Source organism: Bufo bufo, chromosome 2 (genome assembly GCF_905171765.1).
Source record: "Bufo bufo chromosome 2, aBufBuf1.1, whole genome shotgun sequence".
NCBI classification, from domain to species: Eukaryota; Metazoa; Chordata; class Amphibia; order Anura; family Bufonidae; genus Bufo; species Bufo bufo.
The window spans coordinates 409,157,833-409,177,708 of NC_053390.1; the positions used below are offsets into that span (position 1 = coordinate 409,157,833).

At 43.0% G+C, this 19,876-nt stretch overlaps 1 protein-coding gene across 1 annotated transcript in view; it reads left to right on the forward strand.

Annotated features, from left to right (window-relative positions):
* GRIN3A (glutamate ionotropic receptor NMDA type subunit 3A) overlaps window positions 1-19,876 on the forward strand; it is a 402,162-nt gene that overhangs the window by 319,983 nt on the left and 62,303 nt on the right. Inside the window, exons 7-8 of the mRNA XM_040417275.1 lie at window positions 13,374-13,538; window positions 19,137-19,210. Coding sequence (XP_040273209.1) covers window positions 13,374-13,538; window positions 19,137-19,210 — 239 coding nt within the window. The remainder of the gene's footprint in view (window positions 1-13,373; window positions 13,539-19,136; window positions 19,211-19,876) is intronic.

Consider the following 19,876-nt stretch of genomic DNA (forward strand, 5'->3'; position numbering starts at 1 on the left):
CTGGTTCCTGATCCTGGCTTCGTCTGACTACCCTGCTGGTTCCTGATCCTGGCTTCGTCTGACTACCCTGCTGGTTCCTGATCCTGGCTTCGTCTGACTACCCTGCTGGTTCCTGATCCTGGCTTCGTCTGACTACCCTGCTGGTTCCTGATCCTGGCTTCGTCTGACTACCCTGCTGGTTCCTGATCCTGGCTTCGTCTGACTACCCTGCTGGTTCCTGATCCTGGCTTCGTCTGACTACCCTTCTGGTTCCTGACCTCTGGCTTCGCAAAGACTCTGCTCGGTTTCACCATCCGTTTGGACTTTTGCTTTACAGCTTTATTTTCAATAAAGCCTTCTTATTTTCTCTTATCTCTTGTTGCACGTCTGGTTCATGGTTCCGTGACAAAAACACAGAAGACATGCAAATATTCCATTCACATGTCATCTCTGTTTTTGATCCACTACTGTTTTTTTTGGCTTTAGCAAAACTGATGGATTACTGACCAAATGCTGACTGAGTGAAGGCGGATGCTACACAGACAGGATTCGTTTTCTGGGGGTTATTGTTCTGATGGATCAGAGGAAGGGCAAAATAATCAGTGACGTCAACACAAACTTACTGCTGACACCTTCTCCACTCTGTTGGGGGGGGCTTTACTTGTATAAGCGTTTAATAGAACAGGTTCTGTAGACATCTATGTGGAATCAGCTGCCGACGGTGTAGAAGGAGTGCTCTTCTTCTTGACGCTAACATTGACCTGTAAGGCTGAGTTCATTTTTTGGTCAGTTTTGGCCCCGTAACTGCCCAAATAAGTAAAGTGTGCAGTGATTCTAAGAGCGACGCCTATCATCTGCATGTCATACTGACTCACAGTATTATTTCACTACCACAGCAGACTCCCTATGCGTGTTACTGCAAGGCACAGTGTTCTAAAGGCTCTCTGCAGCCAGGAAATAGTAGTTTTTTTTAACACGATTCTCCACGAATAAATTCAGGTCGAACCAAATTTTGGGGAAAAATTCGGCGAACCAGCCGAATCAAATTTTTGAGAAATTTGCTTATCTCTACTGGCTACCTAGCTTATTCATAGGAAATAGACTGACATGATTCAGCAAGATTGCTACTGTGCCGATATAAGAAAAAGAGCTTGGCAAAACTGAAATATTATTTCCCTCAGATGGCGTTATTAATCAGATTTTCTTTTTAGAAATAGACATTTATGGGGAAATATAAAACATCAGAGCAGCTTGTGTGAAGTGTAATTCATCTTTCACCCAATCATGCTATGGTTTGTTTTGATAAAACAAAGCAAGTCTGTCTTAGGTTACTCAGGTGTTTACATTAATATATATATATATATATATATATATATATATTTCCCACCATAAAAGTGTCATCTTGGCAGGATATGTAATCTGCGCCGAAGAGCTCACTAGTCTCATATACACACCGCTCAAAAAAAGTTAGGGATATATGGCTTGTAGATGAAATTACAGGATGAACCTAAAATGTGCTCTAAGCTTTACAGGTGAACTTAATGTGACCTTCTCTAAACTTTTGAATGCACATGTCCAGCTCTTCAATGTTTCAGTAATTTTTGCACAACTTGCTGTTGTCTAACAAGGAGCTTAATGGCAAAATTCACAACAGGTGTTTGATCCATGACTCGCCCAATAAAATTTCATGGTTCAATTAGAATTGGTATTTAAACAGTCCTCCTCATCATGCTGTTCACATTTTGACATCATGAGACCAAGACGACACATAACAATTGATCAACAGTACCTCATCATTGGGAGGTTTCAAGCTGGATGTTCTCAGACGGAAGTGGCCACTGAGCTTAGAGTGTCACAGAGTGTCAGCCGGTTGCAAAAGAGATACAGAGAGACTGGAAGAGTCACAGAAAAGCATAGAGATGGACGTACTTTTGCCAAATCTCACACTGATGACTGCTTTAGTGTGAACAATGCCTTGCGGAACCAGATGATGAATGCCACATAACTCCAGGCACATTTAAGGGAGGTGAGATGCACCCAAGTGTCACATCAGACCATTCAAAACTGCTTATATCAGTGTAGTCTGCATGCTAGACGACCTGCTACCTGACCACACCACCAGAGACAGGTGTCATTGTCTTGCATGGGCCAGGGAGCATCTACGCTGGAAGAAGGACCAGTGGGCCTCAGTGCTGTTCACTGATGAAAGTAGATTCACTCTGAGCAGAAATGATGGCTGCCAACGATGTTGGAGACGTCAAGGATAGTGTTATGCATCAATCACTGTTCTCACCAGACGAGCCTTTGGTGGTGGTGGTGGTGTTACAGTGTCGGCAGGTGTATCTAGTGAATGGTGCAGTGACAAGCCCATACTTCTTGAATAACATCATTAATCCAGTCATTGTGCCTCAGCATGAACAACACAGGCCTAATTTCATCTTCAGGACGACAATGCGCCAGCTCATCGAAGTCGCATCATTAGGGAATGGCTGCTGGAGACTGGGGTACCTCAAATGGAGTGGCCTGCACTTTCTCCAGACCTAAATCTCATTGAAAACCTATGGGATCTGCTGAGTCATTGTGTAGAGGCTCGTAACTCTGTACCCTAGATCCTCAATGACATGAGTGCTGCCATTCAAGAAGAGTGGGATGGCATGCTTCTGTAGACAATAAGTCGACTTGTGAACAGCATAAGATGTCATTGTGAAGCTGTAACATGACAAGTTATTGACATTTTTTGTGGGGGTATACTCACCACTGTTGTCAGCTTTTGTTTCAAATTGTTTGAGATGAGGAAATCACCATTGCATGCTTCTACATAAATGCCCTACTTTCATAATATCACTGTAACATGAGATTTTTGCGTTTTCAATAAATTTCACCCGAAAGCCAAACAACCCAAACTTTTTGTGAGCAGCGTATGCTGGGGCGCAATGGTGTTTTAAAAGTCTCAAACCTGGTGTATGAGGGGTAGTGATGTCGCGAACATAAAATTTTCAGTTCGCGAACAGCGAACGCGAACTTCCGCAAATGTTCGCGAACTGGCGAACCGGGCGAACCGCCATAGACTTCAATAGACAGGCGAATTTTAAAACCCACAGGGACTCTTTCTGGCCACAATAGTGATGAGAAAGTTGTTTCAAGGGGTCTAACACCTGGACTGTGGCATGCCGGAGGGGGATCTATGGCAAAACTCCCATGGAAAATTACGTAGTGGACGCAGAGTCGGGTTTTAATCCATAAAGGGCATAAATCAACTAACATTCCTAAATTGTTTGGAATAACGTGCTTTAAAACATCTAAAAATTAAATGCCTTATTTATCGGCAAGCTACTGTGCCACCCGGTATCAGTGGTTGGCACTGGCAGTGGGCACACTACAGTCAGTGGAAGCGGGCCTGACACACACTGGCAGCAGGCAAGCAACTGAAATTACACTAAAGTGTAAAAATTAAATGCCTTATTTATCGGCAAGCTACTGTGCCACCCGGTATCAGTGGTTGGCACTGGCAGTGGGCACACTACAGTCAGTAGAAGCGGGCCTGACACACACTGGCAGCAGGCAAGCAACTGAAATTACACTAAAGTGTAAAAATTAAATGCCTTATTTATCGGCAAGCTACTGTGCCACCCGGTATGAGTGGTTGGCACTGGCAGTGGGCACACTACAGTCAGTGGAAGAGGGCCTGACACACTGACTGGCAGCAGGCAAGCAACTGAATTTAGACTACTGTCTAAAAATTAAATGCCTTATTTATCGGCAAGCTACTGTGCCACCCGGTATCAGTGGTTGGCACTGGCAGTGGGCACACTACAGTCAGTGGAAGCGGGCCTGACACACACTGGCAGCAGGCAAGCAACTGAAATTACACTAAAGTGTAAAAATTAAATGCCTTATTTATCGGCAAGCTACTGTGCCACCCGGTATCAGTGGTTGGCACTGGCAGTGGGCACACTACAGTCAGTTGAAGTCGGCCTGACACACACTAGCAGCAGGCAAGCAGCTGAAATTACACTAAAGTGTAAAAATTAAATGCCTTTTTTATGCAAAGTCCTGTGCCAGCCGGTATGAGTGGTGGGCACTGGCAGTGGGCACACTACAGTCAGTGGAAGTCAGCCTGACACACACTGGCAGGCAACTAACCTTAGATTAAAGTGTAAAAATTAAGTGCCTATTTTTTAAGCAAAGTCCTGTGCCACTCGGTATGACAGGGGTGGGCACTGGCAGTGGGCACACTACAGTCAGTTGAAGTCGGCCTGACACACACTAGCAGCAGGCAAGCAGCTGAAATTACATTAAAGTGTAAAAATTAAATGCCTTTTTTAAGCAAAGTCCTGTGCCAGCCGGTATGAGTGGTGGGCACTGGCAGTGGGCACACTACAGTCAGTGGAAGTCAGCCTGACACACACTGGCAGGCAACTAACCTTAGATTAAAGTGTAAAAATTAAGTGCCTATTTTTTAAGCAAAGTCCTGTGCCACTCGGTATGACAGGGGTGGGCACTGGCAGTGGGCACACTACAGTCAGTTGAAGTCGGCCTGACACACACTAGCAGCAGGCAAGCAGCTGAAATTACATTAAAGTGTAAAAATTAAATGCCTTTTTTAAGCAAAGTCCTGTGCCAGCCGGTATGAGTGGTGGGCACTGGCAGTGGGCACACTACAGTCAGTGGAAGTCAGCCTGACACACACTGGCAGGCAACTAACCTTAGATTAAAGTGTAAAAATTAAGTGCCTATTTTTTAAGCAAAGTCCTGTGCCACTCGGGATGACAGGGGTGGGCACTGGCAGTGTGCACACTACAGTCAGTTGAAGTCGGCCTGACACACACTGGCAGGCAACTAACCTTAGATTAAAGTGTAAAAATGAAGTGCCTTTTTTTTAAGCAAAGTCCTGTGCCACACGGGATGACAGGGGTGGGCACTGGCAGTGGGCACACTACAGTCAGTTGAAGTCGGCCTGACACACACTAGCAGCAGGCAAGCAGCTGAAATTACACTAAAGTGTAAAAATTAAATGCCTTTTTTATGCAAAGTCCTGTGCCAGCCGGTATGAGTGGTGGGCACTGGCAGTGGGCACACTACAGTCAGTGGAAGTCAGCCTGACACACACTGGCAGGCAACTAACCTTAGATTAAAGTGTAAAAATTAAGTGCCTTTTTTTAAGCAAAGTCCTGTGCCACACGGAATGACAGGGGTGAGCACTGGCAGTGGGCACACTACAGTCTGTGGGCCTGCAGCTCCTCACACACAGGCAGGCCAGGCAACTGCAATATGTATATAAAGGAAAAAAAAAAAGCAGACTAATGTTGCAGCCCTAAAAAGGGCTTTTTGGGGTGCTGTCAGGACGCTGTCCTTACAGCAGAGATCAGATGAGTCTTTCAGGACTGGAGTGGACACTGAATTCACTAGCCTAGCTATCGATTTCCCAATTAAATCAGCAGCAGTTACAGTCTCCCTCCTCTCACTAAGACTGCAGCTTCAGAATGAATCTAAAATGGATGCTGTGCAGGAGGTGGGAGGGTCTGGGAGGGAGGGTATGCTGCTGATTGGCTGGAATGTGTCTGCTGACTGTGAGGTACAGGGTCAAAGTTTGCTCAATGATGATGTATAGGGGGCGGACCGAACATCGCATGTGTTCGCCCGGCAGAGGCGAACGCGAACAAGCTATGTTCGCCGGGAACTGTTCGCCGTCGGATAGTTCGGGCCATCTCTAATGAGGGGTGATAAATCCTCCCTTATATCCTAGGCAAGATTGATTATGTTAGCCGATTTTGTGAGGATCACCCAATGAACTGCTAAATCCTGTATATTCACACATGTTGGAGAAATTTTTGTGATTGTCCTCTTTATCTTAGGCTTTGTTCACATCACCATTTAATTTTCCCTTCTATTGATCCATCAGAAGAACAGAAAAAAAAATTGATCATTGTGGGGTTATTTATCAAACTGGTGTAAAGTAGAATTGGCCTAGTTGCCCATAGCTACCAATCAGATTCCACTTTTGATTTTCCAAAGGAGCTGTCAAAAATGAAAGGTGGAATCTGATTGGTTGCTACGGGCAACTAAGCCAGTTCTACTTTACACCAGTTTGATATTATTTTGCATCCATTTTAGTCAGTGCTATCTGACATCTGTTAATTTTGATTGGAGAAAAGTCCTCCATAAAAATTTTTTCCCACCATCAAAAATAATGGATCTCAGATGGAACTAACTAAAATGGATGCAAAATAAGCATAGTAAACGCTTAAAATAAATGATCCATTCTTTTTATTTTCAGTTCTTTTGACAGACCAGAAGAACCAAAAAACGAAACGGTGTTGTGAACCCGGCCTTAGCGAATCTTGCAGAAATGCCAGTGATTTTCACCAAAATGTCATTCAGATTTATGGAACTTTCTTGGATGTAGCAATTTATGTAACAGATCTTCTGCTTGTACAGTAAATACTGTATGCCCAAAGAGGTGTGAACAAGGACACAACCCCAATGAACGTCCTGGAAAGCTACTGTGTAAGTTACAGGAAGATGATTACAATCACATCAAAATCTAACATAGTAACATAGTATATAAGGCCGAAAAAAGACATTTGTCCATCCAGTTCGGCCTGTTATCCTGCAAGTTGATCCAGAGGAAGGCAAAAAAATCACTGTGAGGTAGAAGCCAATTTTCTCCACTTAAGGGGAAAACAATTCCTTCCCGACTCCATTCAGGCAATCAGATAACTCCCTGGATCAACGACCACTCTCTAGTAGCTATAGCCTGTAATATTATTACACTCCAGAAATACATCCAAGCCCCTCTTGAATTCCTTTATTGTACTCACCATCACCACCTCCTCAGGTAGAGAGTTCCATAGTCTCACTGCTCTTACCGTAAAGAATCCTCTTCTATGTTTGTGTACAAACCTTGTTTCCTCCAGACGCAGAGGATGTCCCCTCGTCACAGTCCTGGGGATAAATAGAAGATGGTAGAGATCTCTGTACTGACCCCTGATATATTTATACATTGTAATTAAATCTCCCCATAGTCATCTTTTTTCTAAATAAATAACCCTAATTTTTATAATCTTTCAGGGTACTGTAGTTTCCTCATTCCAGTTATTACTTTAGTTGCCCTCCTCTGAACCCTCTCCAGCCCTGCTATGTCTGCCTTGTTCACAGGAGACCAGAACTGTACACAGTACTCCATGTGTGGTCTGACCAGTGATTTGTAAAGTAGTAGGACTATGTTCTCATCACGGGCATCTATGCCCCTTTTGATGCAACCCATTATCTTATTGGCCTTGGCAGCAGCTGCCTGACACTGGTTTTTACAGTTTAGTTTGCTGTTCACTAAAATTCCTAGGTCCTTTTCCATGTCAGTGTTATCCAGTGTTTTACCATTTAGTATGTACGGGTGAGTTGCATTATTCCTACCCATGTGCATAACTTTACATTTGTCACTGTTAAACCTTATCTGCCACTTCTCTGCCCAAGCTTTCAATCAGTTTAGTGTCATCTGCAAAAATGTATATTTTACTGTGCAAGTCTTCTACAAGATCATTAATAAATATATTGAAGAGGATAGGGCCCAGTACTGACCCCTGAGGTACTCCACTAGTGACAGTGAGCCAATCTGAGTGTGTACCATAACCACCCTCTGTTTTCTATTACTGAGTCAGTTACTTACCCACATACAGACATTTTCTCCCAGTCCGAGCATTCTCATTTTATATACTAACCTTTTATGCGGTACAGTGTCAAATGCTTTGGAGAAGTCCAGATATACGACATCCATTGATTTGCCGCTGTCAAGTCTAGAACTTACCTCCTTATAGAAACTGATTAAATTAGTTTGACATGACCGATCCCTCATGAAGCCGTGCTCCAAGATAGCATCTCTTAGAAAACTTTGAAACAGTTTATCCACGACGGATGTTAAACTTACCGGCCTATAGTTTCCGGGCTCTGTTTTTGGACCCTTTTAGAATATTGGAACCACATTTGCTATGCGCCAATCCTGTGGAACACTCCCTGTCAGTATAGAGTCCTTAAATATCAGAAATAAGGGTCTGGCTATGACATTACTTAATTCTCTTAGGTTACGGTGGTGTATGCCATCTGGTCCTGGCGATTTGTCTATTTTAATCTTTTTAAGACGCCACTGTACTTCTTCCTGGGTCAGACAGGATACTTTTAAAGGGGAATTTACTTTTACATACTGCATTTCATCTGACAGTTTGTTTTCTTCAGTGGATACAGTGGAGAAAAAAATATTTAAAGGGTTTCTGTCACCCTGCAAAACTCTTTTTTTTTTTTTTGGCTAGTTAGATTCCTCATAGTGCGATATAGCATAATATAATGCTCTTACTTACTTTGATGCGGCCGATTCTTTATAAAACGAACTTTTATAATATGTAAATGAGGGCTCTACCAGCAAGTAGGGCGTCTACTTGCTGGTAGCTGCTGCAGAAATCTGCCCCCTCGCCGTCTTGATTGACAGGGCCAGCCGTGATCTCCTCCTCCGGCCGGCCCTGTCAGTAATTCAAAAATCGCGCGCCTCGCGTCATTCGGCGCAGGCGCTCTGAGCTGAGGAGGCTCGTATCCTCAGCACTCCCTCAGTGCGCCTGCGCCGATGACATCACCGAAAGAGAAGACGTCATCGGCGCAGGCGCACTGAGGGAGTGCTGAGGGTACGAGCCTCCTCAGCTCAGAGCGCCTGCGCCGAATGACGCGAGGCGCGCGATTTTTTAATTACTGTCAGGGCTGGCCGGAGGAGGAGATCACGGCTGGCCCTGTCAATCAAGACGGCGAGGGGGCGGATTTCTGCAGCAGCTACCAGCAAGTAGACGCCCTACTTGCTGGTAGAGCACTCATTTACATATTATAAAAGTTCGTTTTATAAAGAATCGGCCGCATCAAAGTAAGTAAGAGCATTATATTATGCTATATCGCACTATGAGGAATCTAACTAGCCAAGAAAAAAAAAATGAGTTTTGCAGGGTGACAGAAACCCTTTAATAGCTTTGCTTTCTGCTCATCGCACTCTGCAACTCCCCCCTCATCACTCTATAAAGGGCCGACACCTTCAGATTTATACTTTTTACCATTTATATAATTGAAGAACATTTTAGGGTTAGTTTTGCTCTCTTTAGCAATTAATCTCTCGGTCTCTTTAATTAGTTTTTTAGATATTCAATTTTTTTCCTTATAGTTTTTCAGTGCTTTCTCACTACCCTCCTGTTTTAGTGATTTAAATGTTTTCTTTTTGTCATTTATTGCTTTCTCTACAGTTCTATTTATCTTCTTGTTCTTTAACCTTTTATTCCCATAATGTATGTACCTCTCACAATTGATTTTAGGATGCTTTTAAAAATATCCCATTTTGTGGCTGTATTTCATTTTTGAGGACTTTGTCCCAGTTAGTTAGACCTATGGCCTCTCTTAGTTGGCTAAATTTAGCTTTTTTGAAGTTTTGTATTTTTGTTCCTCCCTGAAGAAACACTCTTTTGAATGATAATTGGAAGGTTATTACTTTATGGTCATTATTTCCCAGGTGTCCCCCAATCTGCACATCTGTTGTTCTGTCAGGTCTATTGGTTAATACTAAGTCTAGTATGGCTGTGCCTATAGTCGGGTCCTAAACCAGTTGGGAAAGGTAATTGTCTTTGGTTACTGCCAAGAACCTGTTTCCTTTATGAGATGTACAGGTTTCAGTTTCCCAGTCTATATCTGGGTAGTTAAAGTCCCCCATAATAACGACCTCATTATGATTTGCCGCCTCGTCTATCTCACTAGATTTTCTGTGAACTCTGGTATATTAGGTGGTTTATAATAAACTCCTATTAGTAATTTATTATTGTTTTTGCCTACATGTATTTCTACCCACAGTGACTCCACATGTTCATGTCCCTCACTTATATCTTCTCGGACTGTGGGCTTTAGACAGGACTTAACATAAAGGCAGACCCCTCCCCCTCTCCGGTTTTGGCAATCCTTTCTAAACAGACTGTAACCCTGTACATTAACTGCTCAGTCATAACTGTCATCAAGCCATGTCTCAGTTATTTCCACTATGTCATAGTCCTCCTCACACATCACTAATTCCAGCTCCCCAGTTTTATTAGTCAGGCTTCGGGCATTAGTATACATACATTTAAGAGGTTTATGCATATTTTTTACCCTACACCTTTTCTTCTGAGCTGTTCTAGTCCCTCCTTCCATTCCATCCCCAGTTCTATTACCATGCCCCAGGTCTGTGTCTGCACTTCCCATTCTATAACGTAATAGGTGGCACTGCGGCAGACTTTCGCTTCACCACTGGTCACATGGAGAAAGCAGGTGCAAAAATAATTCTACAAATAGAAATGAATAAGCAGCACTCACCATTCGATGCGAATGTTTATTTTACTGGGTACAGAGAGGGGGATAACAAAAACAGTGCAATCACAGAAACATGGCGACGGCCGTTTCGCATATCACCGCTTCATCTGGCCAATACTGTCAACCATTTGACGCAAATGACGTCATCTTTTATGCACCATGCACGCTAACTTAGGCGCGTAATGTTGGCGTAGGCTGTCGCATATCATTGCGAATATTGGCTACGTCAGCAGCAGGGGTTGTACATCAATGTTACAAAATAAGATGTCCGTGAAACAATAAAAGCAACAACAAACAACATACATATAATATTGAGACATCACAGAAAGACTCTCATATCGAGTTTTTCATTCAGTCCCAGAGGGCCCGTGACATTAGAATGCAAGATCCATCTACCTTCTTTTCTTAGTAGTTCCCGTCCTCTATCGCCCCCTCTGGGTGGATTTTGAACAACCTCTAAGCCTGCAAATCTGAGGACTGAGCTATCTCCGTTATGTATGGACTGTATATGTTCTATGAGGCGTGGGACACTGGTGGTGATTGAATGTATATGTTCACGGATGCGTTCAAAGAGGCAGCGGACCGTCTTGCGATGTAGAATCTACCACATTTGCACAGGATTAGGTACAATACATATTTACTCCTGCATGTAATTAGTGTGTTCATTTTATGATTAATACCTCCGAAAGATATGTGAGACCACTGGGGATTGAACCTACAAAAGGAGCAGCTGCCGCATCTTCTATTGCCTTTGGGTGACCAACCATCCAACCATCCAGCCAAGTGCAATTTTTTTGTTTCTTTAAAATGGCTGCGGACCAATTTGTCACGTAAGGTATGGCACCTCCAAAATGCAATCAAGGGTCTCTCATATCCTTCAAATTGGTTCCACTTGCTACAATATTCCAGTTGTCTCTGACGACCTTTTTGATTATGTCGGCCATTGGACTGTACCTAAAGGAGAATACAAAGGGGCGGGGTGTCTCGCCGATTTTTGTTTTTAATAAGGGCTCAGGGCATGGGTGGGTTTTTCATCCTACAGCAGTCGCTTTTTCCATGGCTGTATTAAGTAATTTAAGGGTATAACCCCTCAATCTTAAGCGTTTTTTTTTTAATCCATGGCTTGTTTATTATAACTATCCTCTGATTTATTTATACGTGCCAAGCGTCTGAATTGGCCATAGGGTACAGCACTTTTCACAGCTGTTGGGTGATAACTCGAATAATGCAATAGAGAATTGGTTGCCGTGGGCTTTCGGAAGCCCTCGGTCACCAACTCTCCATTGCTCACGGAGATGAGCACGTCTAGAAACTCTAGTTTATCCCCTCCAAATTTGTAATTATAGCGCATGTTCATATCATTCTCCTTATTTAAATGCTCCTTTACCATTGAGGTGCAGCCCATCCCTACGATAGAGCCAGTAGCCGAGAGAAAAGTTGGCCCAGTTCTCCAGGAACCCAAACCCCTCCTTCATACACCAGTTCTTGAGCCACTTGTTAACCTCCCTAATCTCCCGCTGCCTTTCTTGAGTGGCTCGTGGTACAGGCAGTATTTTGTAAAATACTACCTTTGAGGTCCTTGCCCTAAGCTTTTGACCTAAATCCCTAAAATAATTTTTTAGGACGCTCCACCTACCTCTAACTTTGTCATTGGTTCTGATATGGACCATGACTGCTGGAACTTCTCCAGCCCCTCCCAGTAATCTGTCAACCCAATCCGCGATGTTTCGAACGCCAGGAAGACAACACACCGTTCGACGATCCTGGTCTTTGTGACAGTTTGCCCTATCTGTACCCCTAATAATTGAGTCTCCCACTACCAGCACCTGTCTGGCCTGCCCTGCTCTCCTGGTCCCCTGCTTACTGGAGACGACATTACTCTGACTGGCAGAGGAAGTGTCCGGTTGCAACAGTGCTCTCTCTGAACTGACATTCCCCTCATATGCCAACCTTGTACACTTGTTGGGGTGTGTCAGATCAGGGCTAGCCTCCCTGGCACTCTTCCCTTTACCCCGCTTTCTAACTGTTATCCAGCTAGCTACCTCACTTTGCTCAGCCTCCTCGCTACCACCCTCCCCCACATCTACCCCAAAGAGTGCTTGCTCAGGTGAGCATCAAACTCTTTTCCAAATTGTCAACGCCTCTCAGTGTTGAAACTCGGCCGTTTAGATACTTGATGTGCGATTCCAAATGGGCAATTTGCTCACATTTTGAACAAAGATATGCACCCTCAAACGGCTGTTCCAGGACTGCATACATTGGACAAGACGTGCACTGGACTGCGCTGTCAATGGGACACATACTAAATGGGGACCTACAAACTTGTACTGTACCTTTCAGGTCTGCAAAGGGTCATACAATATGTAGAGTAAGTTTTATTATTCTTAGGGCATGTTCTCATCGAGGCCTCCATCGCAGATTCTGCCAAAAATAGCTGACAAAAAAATCCTGCTTCCTGGACTTTTCTTTTGCTGAAAAAGTAAACACCTGAACGGAAACCAGATGAACCCTGTTATAGTCAATGGGATCTGTTTGTTCCAGTTATGTGCTGAATCCAAGACTATTTTTAGTGTTCAGCTTCTTTAACCAAGCAGAGCAACAGAAATAACTAGCGGTAATGTGAATATGCCTTTACTTTTGTTATCATATGCATTTTTGGTTTCTGTGACTTCAATAGCTATAGGTTTAGTTTGGGAGCTGGTTGCTTAAGTTTATTTTAGAATACGTGATATGTATGTAGCGCCGTCTTTACACTTTGCTCTATAACATTATGAAAGCCTTATTTTAGTGAATTTTGCAGTATATGTATATAAAGCTGACTTCTGCAGGATAGTTTATACATGGATGTAATGCTTGCACAGTGATTTATCTTGAGAAATATATAAGCCTTTTTGATATTTCAACTACTGTACTTTGAAAGCCTGTGGCTTCAGCGTTTTTATATTCAAGCAACATAAATTCTGTCCAGCTGCTCAAAATAATGCAGCGCTATAATTATTATGTTAATTGATTTTTCACGCTTATTATTTTCACAGACTCTGCAAATGGGTATCAAACACTTCTCCGGGCTGTTTGTCATGCTCTGTATAGGAATTGGAGTGTCTATTCTTACCACCATTGGAGAACATATTGTCTTTCGATTGGTCTTGCCAAGAATTAAAAAGAAATCAAAATTAAAATATTGGCTTCACACTAGTCAGGTATGTATGCATATATCACACAATTGTATGTCAAACGTCTGTATAACTGTTTTCCAATATAATACAACTAGAAGTTAACTGGCATGTTAAATCTACAACATGTAAATTAAATCAGCTTTTTCAAGTAAAAAATTTTTAAAAAAATGGCATAACTACTGCTTCCACACACCGAACTTTAAATGGCAGGTGCAGCCAGTCAATAGGCGGTAATCCAAATGTAATATAAAAAATAAACCTTAGAGCCCAGTTCACATACACCTTGGCGCTGTAGAATCCACTCAAAGTAGGTCTCCTTCAATCAGCAAACAATAAAATAAGGTTACGACTAAGGACTTCGTCCGAAACGTGTCAACAGAGTACCGCTAGTGTCTGCATTGTCTGTACGTGGATTTATGTTGCTACAATAAACGGAAGATTTCTACTGCCAAGCATTTATAGTGCCGGATTTTTCTTCTTTTCAATAAAATAATTGATCTGTTGTTCACAATATGAGTATGGCCCCCTGCACACGAACGTGTGCTTCCCATTGCCGTATTGCGGACCGCATTTGCGGATTCGCAATACACGGGTGCCGTTCCGTGGGCATTCCGCATCACGGATGCGGACCCATTCACTTGAATGGGTCAGCAAATCCGGAGATGCGGAATGATGCGTAACGGAAGCACGGAACGGAACCCTATAGAAGCACTACGGAGTGCTTCCGTGGGGTTTCGTCCTGTACTTCCGTTCCGCAAAAAGATAGAACATGTCCTATCTTTTTGCAGAACGGCCAGATCGTGGATCTATTAAAGTGAATGGGTCCGCGATCCGCTGCGGCTGCCCCACGGACTGTGTTCGTGCATTGCGGCCCGCAGCACAACCACGGGGTGCACACGTTCATGTGCAGGGGGCCTAAAGTAGATAAAATAATCAGAAATGACCTCAATGTTCCTTCAGATGCACCACAGATAATTAATGGTTGCCACTTTTGTCTCACATTACTCTCCAAACTTCATCTCTGCCCCTTCTAGGAATACAAACACGGTCCAGGATAGTGAAGTACAGCAAGAGACAGAATAAGAGAAAATGTTTATTATACAATTTTTCAGAGTAAAATCACATATATAAAAACCTGTATGCAGCCAATATTCGCCCACATGTGGATTCTGTGGGTACACACCCTTTACACTGCGTGCAGAATTATTAAGCAAATGAGTATTTTGACCACATCATCCTCTTTATGCATGTTGTCTTACTCCAAGCTGAATAGGCTCGAAAGCCTACTACCAATTAAGCATATTAGGTGATGTGCATCTCTGTAATGAGAAGGGGTGTGGTCTAATGACATCAACACCCTATATTAGGTGTGCATAATTATTAGGCAACTTCCTTTCCTTTGGCAAAATGGGTCAAAAGAAGGACTTGACAGGCTCAGAAAAGTCAAAAATAGTGAGATATCTTGCAGAGGGATGCAGCACTCTTAAAATTGCAAAGCTTCTGAAGCGTGATCATCAAACAATCAAGCGTTTCATTCAAAATAGTCAACAGGGTCGCAAGAAGCGTGTGGGAAAACCAAGGTGCAAAATAACTGCCCATGAACTGAGAAAAGTCAAGCGTGCAGCTGCCAAGATGCCACTTGCCACCAGTTTGGCCATATTTCAGAGCTGCAACATCACTGGAGTGCCCAAAAGCACAAGGTGTGCAATACTCAGAGACATGGCCAAGGTAAGAAAGGCTGAAAGACGACCACCACTGAACAAGACACACAAGCTGAAACGTCAAGACTGGGCCAAGAAATATCTCAAGACTGATTTTTCTAAGGTTTTATGGACTGATGAAATGAGAGTGAGTCTTGATGGGCCAGATGGATGGGCCCGTGGCTGGATTGGTAAAGGGCAGAGAGCTCCAGTCCGACTCAGACGCCAGCAAGGTGGAGGTGGAGTACTGGTTTGGGCTGGTATCATCAAAGATGAGCTTGTGGGGCCTTTTCGGGTTGAGGATGGAGTCAAGCTCAACTCCCAGTCCTACTGCCAGTTTCTGGAAGACACCTTCTTTAAGCAGTGGTACAGGAAGAAGTCTGCATCCTTCAAGAAAAACATGATTTTCATGCAGGACAATGCTCCATCACACGCGTCCAAGTACTCCACAGCATGGCTGGCAAGAAAGGGTATAAAAGAAGAAAATCTAATGACATGGCCTCCTTGTTCACCTGATCTGAACCCCATTGAGAACCTGTGGTCCATCATCAAATGTGAGATTTACAAGGAGGGAAAACAGTACACATCTCTGAACAGTGTCTGGGAGGCTGTGGTTGCTGCTGCACGCAATGTTGATGGTGAACAGATCAAAACACTGACAGAATCCATGGATGGCAGGCTTTTGAGTGTCCTTGCAAAGAAAGGTGGCTATATTGGTCACTGATTTGTTTTTGTTTTGTTTTTGAATGTCAGAAATGTATATTTGTGAATGTTGAGATGTTATATTGGTTTCACTGGTAAAAATAAATAATTGAAATGGGTATATATTTGTTTTTTGTTAAGTTGCCTAATAATTATGCACAGTAATAGTCACCTGCACACACAGATATCCCCCTAAAATAGCTAAAACTAAAAACAAACAAAAAACTACTTCCAAAAATATTCAGCTTTCATATTAATGAGTTTTTTGGGTTCATTGAGAACATGGTGGTTGTTCAATAATAAAATTAATCCTCAAAAATACAACTTGCCTAATAATTCTGCACTCCCTGTACATTTTGGCTGCCCATTTCAATGAACCTTTAAGGGGTTGTTTCACAGAGACACAAAGCCATCTTTTATGTTGGAGCCAGCCTGGCAATCAGCTGAAAGCTTCAGAATCCCCAGTGATCAGGTGTCATTGAGGAGAATGCTACAGCCAGACAGATTTTTCCCTTTCAAAGACCTGGGAAACAAATGGCTGCTCATGTGTTACATATATGCACTGGGTCCACTACATCAAAAGCCACTCTTTTAGAGCGGCTCTTCACTGTGATTCATATTTTCATATTGTAGAAGGTTGGTTCCACTGGACATATAGAAAATGGTTGTCTTAATTTTACAACCCTTTTAAAGGGGTTGTCCGGGTTCAGAGCTTAACCCGGACATTCCTCCATTTTCACCCAGGCAGCCCCCCTGACTTGAGTATCGGAGCAGTTAATGCTCCGATGCTCTCCTTTGCCCTGCACGATTAAAAATCGCGCAGGGCAAAGGCATTTTTAGGAGTTCCGGTGACATACTGGGGCTCTCCATGGGGCTGCCAGGAAGCCCGGTGATGTCACCGGCACTGATGGGCGGGCTTTAGCGCTGCCCTAGTCCATTAGAGCCGGTGACGTCACTGAACACACTGCCGGGCGGAAGCTTCCACCGAGCAGTGTGTTATGATAAACAAAAGAGCCTGTGCCCTGCGCGATCTAGCACAGGGCAAGGGAGCGCATTGGAGCATGAGATGCCCTGATGCTAGCCTCAGGGGGGCTGCCTGGGTAAAAATAAGGGTATGTCCGGGTTCAGCTCTGAACCCGGACAACCCCTTTAAATGTCAAAGAAGTTTTCCAAGATTTTTTTTTACTGATGACCTATCCTCTGACACCTGGACCCCCCCCCCCCCCCCCGGCGATCAGCTGTTTGAGAAGGCAGGGGCGATCCTGAGAGCGCTGCAACCTTCTCTCTGATTTTCCTAGGACTAGAGATGACACGTTCATGTATCACATGGCCTAGAAGCAGCTCAACCACATTCAAGTGAATGGGGCTGAACACGATACCAAGCGCAACCGCTATACAATGTACGACGCTGTGCTTAGTAAGCTGCAAGAAGGCAGCAACAATCACATGAGCACCTGTACCTTCTCAAAACAGCTGATCAATGGGGCTCCCGGGTGTTGGTCCCCCATTGATCAAATGCTGATGACGTATCCTGAGGACAGGTCATTGGTAAAAAAATCTCGGAAAACCCTTTTAAGTCCACTTTTAATCTGGCCATAGGTACACCAAGAATTTAGACACTGGCAGGGGGATCGGGGGGTTATTAATATTCTTGTGTCATTTGTATAATTTATATTTTTGAGAAAGTTGTAAATTTTATCAGAGTAGTACATGCGATAAATTTGGTGCAATTCACAAATCATGGTAGATACATCTCTTCTTGACCTAATTGCTGCCATTCTTTTCAGAAATATTTAGCAAAAAACATTCTACATTTTGAAACATCCCTTTCTTGGTGCAGTTTTTTACGGAATCCTGGCATATTTTGCTTAGGAAATTAGCACACTGTTAACAGTGATCAGCACTCATAGCAGTAATTGGTGTGACTAAATAAACTGTTTCTGGTAGCTAAAAAATGTTAATTAATTTATAAAATCAATTGGATATATTTTATTATTATAACTATTTTGTGTGACTTTACATGGATTAACAACAATGAACCAGCGGAGAGCGTCACAGCCAGGGAGAAAACTCACCTTCTCTCCGCTTTGATTGGACCGCACTACAGCCAGGGAGAAGGAGACACCCATTGAGAAACAGGGCAGTCTCCTCCTCCCTGTACCGATGCTATTCATTAGTATAACAGGCGGGCAAAGTGAACGGGGGCCACAGCGGGGGAACGGAGCGCCGGACAGACACACTAGTAAGCGATATTACATCCATGAATTATGCCCTACACAACCCCCTACTTATTTAATAATGTCTAGACCCATGAAAGGTCCTCTTTTAAGACATCATCCAACGTTTTGAACCCTAGGGGTCCTTGTCAAGCAAATTAAATAAATGTGTAGCAAAGTATATATAGGCAATAACAATTAATTAGTCAACCAATCACCTGTGAGAAAATCTATCCCCTTTTGACGTCATTACAAGTCACAGACACAAGTAAATAATCTCCAAATAAGAAAATCAGTATTTTACCTTTAAACCGGCAAGAATCTGTGTGCATCCGAATTGTGATCACCATTTCTCAATGGCATTCGATAGATGTTATTGAAGTGTGATGAGGGCCTAGTTGTTCCCCTGGTGACCAGACATGCGCAGTGGAATACTGCACGCACCAGTATCGGAGGATGGGTTGAGATATGATAATCATGATCCTGATGCATGGTTGCAGACCCTTCCCTGTTTTAGGGTAAAATACAGATTTTTTTTACTTATCTATGAAGAGGTATTTTCCACTTGGAGTGTATTTACTTGCAATGACATCAGAAGGGGGTAGGATTTCTCATAGGTATATACTTTGTATAGACATGTATTTTATATGCTTGACAAAGAGACCCCTAGGGGTCGAAACGTTGGAAGTTACTTTCTTTTTGCTTTACAAGTTGTAGGATTGTCTCAAAGTAGTTGATTTCCACTAAGAGATGCAGTATGGAAAGAGTGAGCAGTTGAATTTGACTTTCATGGTCCTTGAAACAGTGATGTGACCATATTTTCTGGGTTAGCTGGTTGCTTTTTCAGGAATACAGCATTTCATCTGATGTATTTGAACATCCTACAAATTATACATATCTACACTGCCTATTGTTTAAGCAATACAATTCCCAATAGTTTTTATTGTGCATATCAAGATTCATGTCTTATTTTTTTTGTTTTTATTGTTGTCTTCTCCCATCAGCGACTCCATCGAGCTTTAAACACATCATTCAATGAAGAAATTTTTCAGCAAAAACTGAAACGACTGGAAAGAAGGTACAACATTTATAACTTGGCTGTCATAGCATCTCTGCCTTGTTGTATTGAATATTCCATCAAAAGCACAAACTGACTAAAAGGCGAATTATGATACACAGTAAATAACTGATACAACCCTCTAGAGCTATTGTCATTATTAGCGGCTGGCATAAGACAGATCTTATCCCATCTACCAACAAGTATCTTGTCTTGAAACTTAAAACATCTACAGAAATTTGATATGGCTGAAGAAAATTGTGTGTTCCACCTAGTGTTCGTCTGGGCAGATTCGTCTGCAGCTGAGTGGCGTGCAAAAAAATCCCATTCTAAGGATCACTTCGCCGCATACAAGCAATCCCTCCTCATTTTCAAATCCTCACTCTCTGATGCAAAACAGACCTACTTCTCATCTCTCATATCTTCCCAGTCCCACAACCCTAAACAACTTTTTAACACTTTCAACTTCTCTGTTTCCCAGCGCCCCCACCCTCTCCTCTTATCTCAGCTGAGAACTTTGCCACATACTTCAAACAAAAGATTGTCAACATCAGAGAAAGCTTCAGGGCACAGTCCCCACAGCTCCCTTACACAACTACTCAGTCCTCTTCTCCCAAAACCTGCTTCTCCACCATTACTGAAGAAAAACTCTCCACTCTACTCTCCAGATCACATCTCACCACCTGT